Here is a 13,467-nt window from a genome sequence, read left to right on the forward strand (position 1 = left end):
AAGTGACACGTATAAATAAAAATTAATTTTATTCAAACTTTGAAATATATTTTATAGGTATTATTATTTCAAATATATTCATTTAAATTACAGAATTTTCATAATATTGATCAATTAGCCCATTGTATGAAATCGATTCTATATTCTATTCAGCTCAGCTAGTGACATTTATGATTAAAAAGATATATAAACGATATAGAGATACGTTCTAGATAAATATGCAAGTGCAAGGGTTTATTTTCAAAGACACATATATCATTGAAAATAACCCCTTCAATCTTAAATCAATTTAAATCTATTTAAATTACTTAATTTTCATAAAATTAATCAATGAGCCCATTGATTGAAATCGATTCTATTCTCTTCAGCTCAGCTGGCAACGTTTATGGTTAAAAAGATATATACTATATAGATACGTTCTAGACATCACATATATATTCAAAGATATGTACATATATCCTTGAAAATAACCTCTTAAATCTTAAAGCTATTAAATCTTTCGGACCCAATCTGTCTCTTATCAAAATTTTACGAAAAATCTTCCATCGGATTGACAAGTGAGACCATTTAAATGTCAAAGGCAAAGAAGAATTGGTATAACGCTTTCGTTCTCTGCAGTGATTAAATTTCATCCGGTTGTACAAGTCGGAGTAATTAACGCGTCATATTTCAGGCATATCGGAACGATTGAAACGGAAGTTTCAATCGCTTGTATACTTTATTAATTTTCTTCTATGAATTATTGCTCCCTCGCTCGCGCGACAGTCGCGCATGATAGATCGATACTGCACCTGCACCTCGCTTGGATATGCAATCGAATGAATTATTCCTTCTCGTCAAATAAAACAAAGCTGTGTACCGTCCATAAAATTATTCTACAATTCCTCCGCGTGGCATCCGTGCGACATTGCAGGTTTTTTCTCGCACAGATCGCAGACTATACATCGATTGCGTAGGAAATAAACAAAAATATTTTCTTCAATTCCTTATTTTTGCATGCGTAGCAAAATGAATAATTAAACTTAATACAATTGAATTTTTTTAACTACACATATCTAAAAACTAAAATAGTTACATGTTATACAAATCACAAATTTCCATTAAAATAAATTCCATTTGTGACCAAGAAAAGATATGCTTTTCAACTATTGTATTTACTCTCCAAAGACTCAATCCGCAAATACACTTCAATCCTCATTATCTTTTCCCTCGTATTATGCGAATCTTACAAAATTCTTTCTAATTGTAAGAATATTTCTACAGTCGATATTTTATTCTATCAAAACTTTATACAGCAGCAGTACAAAAAAGAACGTTCGATGCATCACGTACAAAATTATTTCGTACGAGATGAGTCTCAAGGGGAGATCCGATTTCGGTAACGGTGAAATCTCGTCATGTGAATAAGCACGTAACAAAAGGTGGCAACAATTCTCGATAGCCAACGTAAATAGATCCCCCGAATAACACCACGTGCGCGCGGCTAATGCGGAGGAGTGTGTAGCAGGCGGGTCCGATTTATCGGTGATATCGACAAGCCGTCGAGCCTTACCTCGGCGATAATAGGGACTGAGTACGATGTAACGTGGCGCACGTCGACGTACGTCGTCCTCGTCGTCGTCGTCGTCGCGCCGCGACGGATTTAGGCGCGTCGATAAATAACGTCGCCAGGTGCGCGAGCCACGCCGAAAAGCTCGCTCGTTCGCGCGAATGAGTCTTCTACGTCGGCGGCTTGCTTCCACGGGCCGTAAATTAAGGTCAGAGCCAAGAGCGATATAAGCGGCAAGAGACAGACAGAGAGAGAGATAGAGAGGAGAGGCAAAGAGAGAGGAGGAGGGAAGAGAGAGAGATGCGAATAGATATGCAAATCACGTATACACGCTCGGCTGTTTACGTCTGTCGATCTGCTGTCAAAGCAACACGCTGCTGCCGATATAACGTGAGCCCTACGGCAGAAAAGAGAGAGAGCGCGAATTCGGCTGATAAACAAACTTTGGTCACGAGTAAGCTTCAATAAAAAAAAACCTTTACTCTCTGTTTCTTCATCTGAATTAATCTAATCAAGCAAATAGCATACAGTGTTGAATGATATGGCGAAACTGTCGTTTTGTAGTTTCAAAAAAAATTGTTAAATAAAAAAGAAGCGTCGTTCGACAAGTAATTACTTATGATTGTGAACTAAACTCGCGTTCAGTATAATATCGCAGCTATAATATCCGTTTCTATCTCAATGCAGATTAACTTTGATCTTTTGGTTTAACTTACCTTTTATCTTTCTCTAATTTTAAGAACTAGAAAAAGATGAAAAGAGTAAGTTAAACCGCGATTAAAATTAATCTACTACATTGATAGAAATAGACATGAGAGAATTTATTCGATGTTAAAAGTCGACGATAATGTGTGATAAATGTTTCAGTCAGGAAAAGTCGCGCGAGAATCAAGTTTATCAAGAAACGCGTAAAGGCTTGGGAGAGAGAGAGAAAATTAGGGCATCCTCTATACTAAATAAAAGACGATAATTTGTTCAGTAATTGACTTTGTTAGTAAAATTAACGACTCCGTTATCACTTATTAATTAAATAATAATTAACTTGCCTTGAACTTGTAAGAAAGGGAATAATGCGTGGTGGTAAAACTTATCTCATTAGACGGCAAGTCCAAGTGTGTTATTTTTACACACATAAACGTCTAAAAATAACTCATTAGATTGAAGCTCTTTTTACATGTTTCTTAATTTATTCTTGATATGTTAAATTACATCATTTAACACGTTTGAATCGTATTAAATTAAAAGTTAATACGTTCAAGCGTATTAAATGACGTGATTTAAAACGGCAAGAAATGTATAAGAGCTTCAGCTAAAAAATAACACACTTGGATTTGCAGTGTAATCGCGAGTTTTACGAACTTTATGTGGTTTATTTTTACACGATTGACATTACTTCCTTTTGGTCAAAGTCTATTAATTCCATACATACAAGGCAGACACAAAACAATCTACGAGAAAGATAACGTATCTCAAAATATGTATGACGTATAATATGCTTCGCAGCCATGTGCTGGCGCTTTAAATGCGCTTACACTGCAGTTTCCCTTTAACACCTGGAATCCGGTCTACATGTGAAACTTTAATCCGCATCGGGCTCTTTAATCCGTATCCCTCGATTAAAAAATGTTTACCCTAGGATAATTCCAAGATTTCCCTCTCGCTTTAAGTAATATGCAACGATAAACAGAAAGATATATGAGAGCTCGCGGAGATTCCGTTTTTAATCGACGGTTTAAAACAGTCACGGCCAAACGCAGCGTAACAACTATAATCACGACGACGAGAATAATTCTCCGGAGTCAGGTAACAATGTCGTAACAGAGCGATAATAGCCATCAATGGTAATAAACAACGATGACGATAATTAAACGGTAGCGATGAAATAATGTCGGATAATGATCGCGCGCTACACATTTCAAGGTTCACAGTCCGGATTCTTTCGTAAATATCACGACGCAATGATCGGCAACGACGAGGACGTCGACGTCGAGCAGGCGAACGGGCCGGAGGCGGAGGGTAACGCGGATCCCGCGGCCGATGCGCTTCAAAATGACACGCTCGCACGTTATCGTCGGGCTTTCCCTTTAACTTGATTATCACACAGCAATGCACAATCCGAGCACGCAATCTTCCTCTCGAGTAGTCGTCGCTCCGAGAGCTCCGCTCGCTGCCCGGCGAGGCTGTTTCGGAGCAGGATCGAGAACGAGCTCCCCCGTGAGGAAAAAGATCGTTTCCATTAAAAAGAGAGAAAGGAGAACACTCGCGTGTACGTGATAAGAAGCACGCGGGACGACGACGACGACGACGACGACGAGCCGGCGAGTCCCCGGTGCTCTCCTCGCCTGGCCGAATTGGAGGTTAACCTGTCACTCGATAGCGGATCGATTTTACGTGCGCGCGGGCGGGATGAGCGGGAAGGGGCGGCGGACCGCCGTTTCGACGTCGCGCGTAGACGATATTATGTAATTTCTGGCACTCACCTGGTTCGCCGGAGCCGTGCGGACGTTCCGCGGATGACTGGTGTGGCGGCTGACGGCTCCCGATGCGGGGCGTCCCCGTCCGTGGAGAACGGAGATAGCGGCGCAGGAGAGACGGACGGCGATCACGGAGAGCGAGAGAAAGGGAGAACGTGCGGGGGAGAAGCGGCGAGGTCACATACACACGTACACAACCGTCGCGGCGGGTCGCGCCGTGGCAGCCCGCCGATGCGAATGCGATTCGACCAGCGACTCCGACGGCGGCTGCACACTCCGCGTTTCGCGAGATAAGAAGAGGCGAAGAACAGAGAACGAGAGAAAAAGAGAGGGAGAGAGAGAGAGAAAAGGGAGGAAGAAACGTCAAACTTTATCACGAGAGCAGCATGACGTGCGACGGGGCTGCAGGCGGCGCGGGCGCGCGACAACGGCGACAGGCGAGAGAAACGACGACGACGACGACGACGACGACGGGTATACTTACACGCGCGGCACCACCGACACCGACACTCGATGACGTCATACCACCGGCGGCAACATGGAGCCCGCACGACGTACGCGCAAACGACGCGCGAACACGAAACACGTACGCGAACCACCACGCGCGACGATGACGATCGCGACGGCGACGAGTCAAGTCGATCGCTCTCGCTACCGGCCGGAGAGCCGTGCCCGTGCGCGGCGTCTAACCTCGAAAAACGTTAGCGCCCCGGAGTCCGGAGCAATCGCGAGGGAGAGTGTGTGAGAGAGAGAGAGAGAGAGGGAGAGAGCGTAGTGTGCCAGCCGCGCGGCAGCGGACCGAGCGGACGCACGACGCACCCCGTGCGCAGCGGCGACGAGAAACGAACCCGAACTGAGACGAAGTCCCGGCCGAGCCGCGCCGAGTCGGCCCGAATGCGCCCGCGAGCGCCGCGCGCTCTCATTGGCCGAGCGCCCGCCCCTGCCGCCGCCAGCCGCGCCGGTCGCGTATGTTCGGCCGCTCTCGGCGCGCGCGGCGCGAGTCATTCCGGCGACGCTGGGCGACGCGTACGATGCGACGCGGATCCGCGGACGTGGAGTACGTGGATATTCGGAGCGATCGATTGTTCGGTGTCACTCTAACCTCTTCGCGGACGCGCACGCGAATCATCGACCGAAAGTCTCGTTTCATCGCTCTCGTCCGTGAACGATAGCCCGTCGAGCATCTGGCGCGGTTTGAACGCACGCATTTTCGCGCGATCGCTCGACCGTGGCTAACTTCATTCGCTTCGAGGGAGTCGATTCGAAAGTGAAAACCTTTCGCCCGGCATCGCCGCGCCTTTCCAACGCGTCATTCGTATATTTGGCCTCTTGTCGACGCTAGAGAGGAAAGATTAGACGCCGCTTGCACGACTAGGTACGGGAAATGATAAGCGGAAATTGAATTCCGAGAATGACGAGGTAACTTTGATGAACTTTGAACGGCAGATCGCGGCGTGCGCGTATTCCAAGGCCGCCGCGCGATTTTTTTGCGGCGCGATCTTGCGCAATCTGTTTTTCTTCAGTAACTAACATCGAAACGAAAGTCTTCAATGTTTAACGTTAATTAAATATTGTCAAATTCCATTGAAATCTACGCGATATTTAGAAAATTGACGCCTTGTAAATTTTGTTAAACAAAAGTGGAGTCTAAATTGATCGAAAGATATCTGGAATTCTCTTTACTCGAAAAAGAATGTATCTTCGTGATATATTTATTGATTCAAGAAACTTTTTTGTAATTATTATATTATGTAATTAACGAAACGTTTTTCTACGTTGCGTCACGTATTATCGCGTAAAAAAACAAAATTCTTTCAGAGCTCCCCTAATCGATCATCATGACGCCGTCACCTTACGTCTCTCGAATAAATCAAATCGACGCCGCTCAGTTGGACACGGAGATCTACAAGGTATTGCGGAATCAAGCCAGGGAGATCGCCAGGTACGGCGCGCCCGGCAAGATCGACAAATGGCAAGCGGAAGTGGACGCCGTCCTGAAATTCTTCATCTGGAAATTCTCGCTGCAACGTGGCTCCTCCACATTCGGCCAGCGGCTCCTCAATCTGCACTACGCCAACATCAATCACCGAAAGGCCGTGCTCCACTTGATTCTAAGCGTTCTTCCGCAGTATCTGAAAGACAAATTAGCTCACGAGAACCTATCCGAACGTGGCGCGTTCGCCCAAGTGCTAAAGTCGCTCGTCGACTGGACGACGAACGCGATCAATCTCCTCGAGCTCGTTAATCTGCTGTTCTTCCTCCATCGGGGCGTGCAACCGCGCGTGATAGAGTTTCTGCTCGGTCTGTCCAGTCAGTCGATAACGACTCACCGACCCAGAATCATCGGTTACTCGTATATGACGAGGGAATTGCTCTGGCACGGTCTGATGGAACTCTTCACGATCGGCATACCCATGATAAACTTCCACTATCTGAAGCACGCGGCGATGAGGCTGTGGCGGCGGCCGGAACCGTCGAGCGGCCTGTTCCCGGTGATGAACGCCACGACCAAGTGCGCCTACTGCTGCGAGGACCCGATTCTGCCGTCGCACGCTGGCTGCGAGCACTTGTTCTGCTACTACTGCCTACAGGCGCACTTCACCGCGATGAGCGCGTTCCATTGTCCCACCTGCGACGCGGAGCTCCGTGCCGAGGATATGAAAAGATACACGGTCGCGAGCGCACCGCGGAGCGACGACGAGGAGTCGGACGATAGCTTCGAGAAAGTGGACGATGGATAACCGCGAACGTACGTATATTTTCAGTTTTATCAGAGACAACTGATGGTGACTCGAAGTGACGTGATTGTGATGAACGAGTCACGGTGCCAACTTTCGCTCTATAGACCTCGTCAAATACTATCTTTACAAGTGAAAATGATTGATGTTACTGCAAATGTGTGATAAAGTGTTAATTCCGTTAGAAAGGATTCACCTCAACGACCAAAGTAATAAAAAATAAAATATAGAAAAGAAACCTTGTGTGTTTTGTCGCAAACGCGACAAATATAAGTACAAAACTAATTTTGTTATTATATCGGTGTTAATTAAATCTTCTAGGAAACAAATAAAATTATGAATGGAAAGAGAATCGCCTCTCTGAGATCGCCGCATCGATTTATCGCGGGACACGACGGAGGGGTGTATGCGTGTGATATTAATATTTTGTTTTTATTAAAAATAGCAATATACAAAATCTTCTTTATTCTTCATTTCAATACAACAAATCCCCATTTCGGGCAACTCCGACAATCGTTTTTTTTTTCTACTTTTTTTCCGAAACAAACAATAATGGATCAATACATACTCTCTTGGCTCTTATATCAAAATTAGATTAGATTATATCATATAAAAATATTATGCTGCGCTGTATATTATAAAACGCTTCATCTGCCGCCGCGCAGGTTGATGGATCGATTGTTCACACATGCAATAATGACACACATTCATCTCGATTAACTTATAATTCAGTTGCTGCACCTGCGCTGGATGGGCGGGCACGTCCCCGGATTTATTACACGAGAAACAACATTATAAACACTATAGCACAGAAAGGGGGGGAAAAAAACGCGAAACACATACACATAAATTAACACCTTCCATCCGCCTCTCCTACGACACTACAAATTTCATTCGAATCCGAACTCTTATCGTCTTTCCCTGGAATGTATGGATTTATAGTACGAGTATAGCGCGGTTTCTTTCATCTTGTCCTGTGAGAAATCCCTTCTCAAAATATCGGGCTTGTTATTTACTTCCTGAGATATCCGCGTTTTACACTTGCGCTCCGCTCTAACATTAATCTTACTAATCGCGAACGGAAACGGAGTTCGCCCGAAGAAAATAATAAGACGCACGGGAAGCACGATTTAAATTACACAATTCCTATCTTTTCCATTCCTTTCCCGAATTGCGTGTGTATCGCGCGCATATTCTTCTTAAAATTGAATTCAAACTTGAAAGTGTCTTACTTTTCTCAAAGTTGCCGCTATTTGTCGTTTGTACATTCTTTCCTCGGGCGAACTCCTTGATTATTCTCTCCGCATTATTTACCGGCACTTTAGCGACGATACTAAAGAGATCGATACGAAGGGCATCGCTCTCTTAGGATACACTATCCCAAGAGAGTGTCCCTTCTGTACCGAGAAGCGATTTTTACTGTTGGTCTCGCTAACAATAGGTAAGCGAAAAACACAATTTCCTGATATTTCGAGTATGAAAGAGAGAACACAATAGTGCGAGGCATTTATACTTATTGATACGTGGAAACGGTTTGCGCCTAAGTGCCATTATAGCTGCTGAATTAAACCGATATTACATCTCGGACGAGATCGACATATTTCCCGAATCGCTTGCGTTTCACAATTTTTCGAGCTTGTCATTCAGGCAAGATAAGGTGCGATGTACTATGTATAAAAATAAAAGATTCAATGCAATACGGTGCATATCTCGCCTTTTTAAAGATTTGAGAAAATTAATAAGGTTGAGGAAACTCAATCAATCGATATTACAATGAGTTAAAATAAAACTAGTTTTAATTCCAACAAATTGGATTAATTGACTTAATTTCAAATAATATTTGAAATATAAATTGCAATTAAATCAGATTAGGTTAAATTTTGATTTCCGCAACTTTGAGATTAATTTTCTGCAATTTTTAAAAAGTGTGATTAGATCGCTGAACCCTCTCTCTGATCGAAGAGAATACCTTCGAATTTTATAAGTAATCGCAAATCTATCGTTAAGACGTGGAAAAATCGTTGCACAACGATACGGCCTGTGGACTTTAAATCTTCCCGAGATTCTCAGAGAAGGTCTATTATTTTTTTTCCCTTTTCAAGTCCATAAATCATTTTTCATGGAAATTTAAAAACCAAGAAAATGAAAGTCACTAAATTGGGAGCGAAAACGGATTAATCCATAATTTGAGTAAGATTCTCAAATACTGAGCCATATTTGACGTCAATCACACAAATTATAAGCTTAATCCGCTTTAACTCCGAACGATTTGTTCAAATCTAAAGAGTTAGGTAGGAAAGAGCGAGTCCACAGTTTGCTATAATGAAACAATATTAATGATTCGTTTTCGACGCAAAGACACAGTGAAAAAAAAACATGCTTGCGATATGCAACTTCGAAGATTTACAGCGCATTCTCGTAAACGCAACGGGATCCAAGTCGCGTATAAGTTTCTTAAGCGCGAGTTCGAGCGCAATTGACTATACGCATATCAGCTAGACTCTAGGCTGATCTCATCCTCGTTTTGTTTTTCTTTCTTTTTTCGAGAGAGAGAGAAGTATATGTCATGTTATTTGCTGGATGCAAAAAATGTCAAGTGAGTAGGGACTAGAGAAAAGTGGTAGTGAAGAAAACTGGTTTTACAGTTTGTATAGGTGTATCTTCTCTCTTCCCGATGTAAATCGATTCTCGTTAACCAAAACGCTCGAGAACGCTAACTAGAAACTCTTTGTTTGTCGTCGTCATCGTCGTTGTTCTTCTCCTCGCACGCGCATTTCCCTCTCTTTTTTAACGCTAATTTCCGCGACTATACCTATATTTTACCCGTATACACTAAACATTGCACGGGATCAGTGTGTATTCACGTAGGAACATTGACAGATTTCTTCTTAGGACTAGGCAGAGAAACCGTCGATTATTGGCTGGCAAAAGGACGATCTCACCGTATAATACACAGGGTGTTTTCATCTCGAATTCTATAGTCGCACGATTTTCGAAAATTGCAAGTACAAAAAATAAGTGTCGAGAAAAGAGGCCTCGAAAGATTCCTCGAAATCAGAAGGCTTTTTTCTCTCTCTCTCTCTGTTACTTTCTGTTTCAGAATAAATTTAACTTTTTAATTGAATTTTTTTCAACTTTTGCTCTTTTCAAATTCTCGAATTTCGAGGTACCCTGTGTAAGGAACGAAATGCCAACGACCTTCGAACGAATGGTTTTTTAGACTCGAGGACGCTTGCGCTGCTTCGTTGATTCACGATTATGCGATACGTGTACATTTTATCCGCAGCGACAATGGATATATTACACATGATATTCGTTCAGTCGCGCACACTTCATGCTTACATGCTTACGTTTATTTTCCTTGGTGATTATCGTTTTGAAAAACCCTTTACCAATCAAAACCCTTTTTTTTATAGATAACGATCATCGCTGCCACAAAAACCATTACCTTTTGCCCCTTATAAGAGAACGCAGCCCCTAAGGCAGCATAAGTGCAGGCGCAATTGGATAAAGGTGATATGCAGCATTTAGACAACATAAAAATTTAAAGAACTCTGTAGAAATTATTCAAAAAGGTCTTAATTTTTTCGAATAGAAAAAATTCATCTTGTCTTTAAAGTTTTTCTAAGCGTCTTTTAAACTTCTCTGAAATTTAAGATCGTACCAATTGTCGTTATCAATGAGATTTAATACGAATGAAATTCTTTAAAAATTATGCCGTCACAAATATAATATATAATATAATATTTCACAATTTCTAACAAAGTGTTGTTTTAGAATCTTGTTAGGGGAACGGGGGGTAGCCCCGGACATTATTGAAACTTAAGTATACCGCATATCTATGGCCATTGTTTATTCAGCATATGTCGAGATACGCAATGGCCATAGGTACGCGGTATACTTGAATTTCAATAATGTCCGGGGCTACCCACTGTCCGGGGCTACCCCCCGTTCCCCTACTAAAAATTTTAGAATTTTTCTGATAAAGTAAGTTAACTGCTAACGGGCCATCTATAAATATTGAAATTTAAATTCACGAATTATCCTCTTAAACGGTAAAATTGTCAAAATCTATAGATTATTTTGTACAGCTAACGAGTTTCGCGGCATATCATCTTCATCTATTTGTTCTGCAATTGTTAATCCTACAGCTCTCGTGACGACCGGATCGTCCTGGAAAATCTTGGGACCTTTCTGTTTTAGATCATCGTTATTATCACTATTGAACGAAAAAAAAAAAAAGAAAACGGACAATAGAGAACCAAACAGTCCAAGATTATATCACACGTATTTGCGAAATATTCTTAATTCTCATTAACTTATTCCTCTTAATGTTCCGATCTATCTCGCGAGCGCATAAATAATTTACGCTTAAAAAGATTTCGCAAAAGACTTAGTCAAGAACTCTTCGCAGTAAAATCTTTCGTTAGGCACATGTTCGATCAGCTCGATCGCGCGATTCGGTCCTCTTTTAATCTCTACTCTTTTCTAGGAATCTGACGATTCTCGAGATTGACGATCGTGGTCTATGATCGCGCGATTCAAAGATTTCACGAGAGAATCGATTTTTTTTTCTCTGCAAAATAATCGTACTTTCTTCTTCGATTCTAGTTCGATATGCTACATTGACATCTGAATAATAATGCACGTGACTCAAGAACTAATTTACCTAACGCTTTCATTCCTTTGTTCCAAAAAAAAATAACAAAAATAACGCTTAAAAATTCGAATAAATTATTACCGAGAACGAGATATATCTTATGTCTATAAAACAATCGTTTTGCGAAATCGACTACGGCCAATGGAGCTCTCTGCGTGCGAGGATAATAATCGAAAGAATCTAAACTTGGCAATATATCGTTTTTAAATGCGTCTATATAAATCATACTTGCATACGTCGTCTAAATCATCACATTCGTATTATTATGTCATAAATAAATCTTAGGAAAAAAAGAATTGCATTAAAGAGAGATAGCAGTTTCGTATATCTGAATATCAACTTATGAACGTTTTTATATATAGTTTTTACATATATATATAGATATATATATAGTTTTTATATCTTTCGCTATGATACAATTTCAAATTCGTTTTTTTTTACTCTGCCAAGTTTAGAGTTAATTTAATAACGAAGGCTTCCTATAATTAACACGATGATCGTCGTCGTAAATTGTAATTTAGTATCGCTACCCGATTCAATTGACTCCTCGAAAAGTATCGGTTGCGCGGAGAGTGACACATGGAATATTTACGCTGTAGAAACCATTTTACACCGTTCTGTCTTCAACACATGCTTTACACGAAAAGTTCTTGCGGTCCATTGTTTGACGTGCGTCCAGCGTCTTTCGCGAAATAATTAATAAATACTTTGCAACTTATACTTACTTTGTAAAACTCGAGATCGCAACCTCATGCAAAGTCCTACCGCAAACCGCATTTGTTCGTCGCGCGACGTCGAATCTGATTTAGCATCGATCGCTTATTCCGACGGTTTCAATTAAGAATACAGTTTCGGCGGACCCACGATTGCATTCGAGCTTAGTCTGAATTAAATATATGTGAATTTTTTACTAGGACGAAAGGCCGCTGAACACACGGGACATCCCTCGCCCATCGCATTTCATTTTAAATTTCTAGTACCTGATATAAACTCCTTTTTGATTTTTTTTTTTTTTTTAGATTTTACTTGAAACATTATGCCCGGTGTTCCATGCACACACACACGCACATTCACTCACACGTACCGATCACCCGGTCATCAAGCGAATCACCACACGATGTAACGAATAGGACGCGCGCGTCGACGTTTCGTGAAAGTTTTAAACACAATTTTACATGATTCTTTTTCGCCGCGCAACTGACGCGCTTTGCTTTATAAGACTTAATTAGATCGCAGAATTGATTATATTGCTAAGATTCACGTTGAAGAACTTATTAACAAGGACGAAACGATAACGACGCGAATGTCCATCTTGGATAACGAACAAAGACTGCGAAAATAATAATGACTAATCCTAAGGCACCTTCCGCGCCGCGCGCCGAGAACAGCGAAAAAAAAATGAGGAAAAAAAATAATACAGCCAGTTCTCGGTCACAAAAATAACTTTCTCCTGATACTTAAGTAATTAAATCATCAACATGCAAACTATTTGGCTATTTGTACTGCATCCGTCGAGTTTCTCACAAGCTGAATAGCCAGATAGCCTTCTTGATTTTTCCGTAAATCCGCGTGTGTGTTCCGTCCGAATGACCGATGTAACAGGGTAATGGTCCCCCGCAATTACGCACGCGATCGGCATTATTAAGTACGTATCTGTTTCCGCAATTTCGATCGATGTGCAACGGATCTCCGAGATCGAGGGCGCTGACTGAACGCGTCATTGCGTTCGGAACGAATAACATACACGCGATTGTTTTACTTTTTACCATTTGGTGTCCAAATTGCATTTGCCCATCGACGACGACGTTGGCGCCGACGACGAGGATGCCTTCCGTTCAGCGCCGGGCGCAGCGCTTCCAGAGAACGGACTAGTGCGTTTGTTCATTTCTGAAAGAGAAAAGAGTTATCGAGATTAGCAGTGTATAGAAAGAAAATAGGATATATCGATACAAAAAAGCTTTGTTCGTAATTTTTTTCTCCTAGATAATTTTATATCGTGACACCTAGATAATTTTGAATCATGCAAAATAGGTTTGGTTAATCCGA

At 41.9% G+C, this 13,467-nt stretch overlaps 3 protein-coding genes across 8 annotated transcripts in view; 1 reads left to right on the plus strand and 2 right to left on the minus strand.

The window, feature by feature from the left end:
- The window catches only part of Bsk (mitogen-activated protein kinase dJNK), a 153,255-nt gene extending 148,411 nt beyond the window's left edge, over window positions 1-4,844 (minus strand). For both annotated transcript variants that reach the window (XM_071770743.1, XM_071770734.1), the window contains exon 1: window positions 4,030-4,844. The gene's annotated coding sequence lies outside the window, so the exon portion shown is untranslated. The remainder of the gene's footprint in view (window positions 1-4,029) is intronic.
- A 192-nt stretch (window positions 4,845-5,036) lies between these two features.
- On the plus strand, window positions 5,037-7,218 carry Pex2 (peroxin 2). 2 transcript variants are annotated; one of them, XM_071770794.1, is made up of 2 exons: window positions 5,037-5,442; window positions 5,842-7,218. In XM_071770794.1, exon 2 carries the CDS (start codon window positions 5,862-5,864, stop codon window positions 6,762-6,764), a length of 903 nt encoding a protein of 300 aa, XP_071626895.1. In that variant the 5' UTR covers window positions 5,037-5,442; window positions 5,842-5,861; the 3' UTR covers window positions 6,765-7,218. The 2 variants fall into 2 exon arrangements, with proteins under 2 accessions (XP_071626895.1, XP_071626904.1); XM_071770803.1 differs by having other exon boundaries at window positions 5,037-5,398.
- The window catches only part of Bicc (protein bicaudal C), a 37,898-nt gene continuing 31,634 nt past the window's right edge, over window positions 7,204-13,467 (minus strand). For all 4 annotated transcript variants that reach the window (XM_071770525.1, XM_071770532.1, XM_071770540.1 and 1 more), the window contains one exon: window positions 7,204-13,308. In XM_071770525.1, the coding sequence (XP_071626626.1) occupies window positions 13,184-13,308 (125 nt within the window). In that variant the 3' untranslated portion in view covers window positions 7,204-13,183. The remainder of the gene's footprint in view (window positions 13,309-13,467) is intronic.

The sequence above is a fragment of the Temnothorax longispinosus genome, chromosome 1, assembly GCF_030848805.1.
Source record: "Temnothorax longispinosus isolate EJ_2023e chromosome 1, Tlon_JGU_v1, whole genome shotgun sequence".
Taxonomy (NCBI): domain Eukaryota; kingdom Metazoa; phylum Arthropoda; class Insecta; order Hymenoptera; family Formicidae; genus Temnothorax; species Temnothorax longispinosus.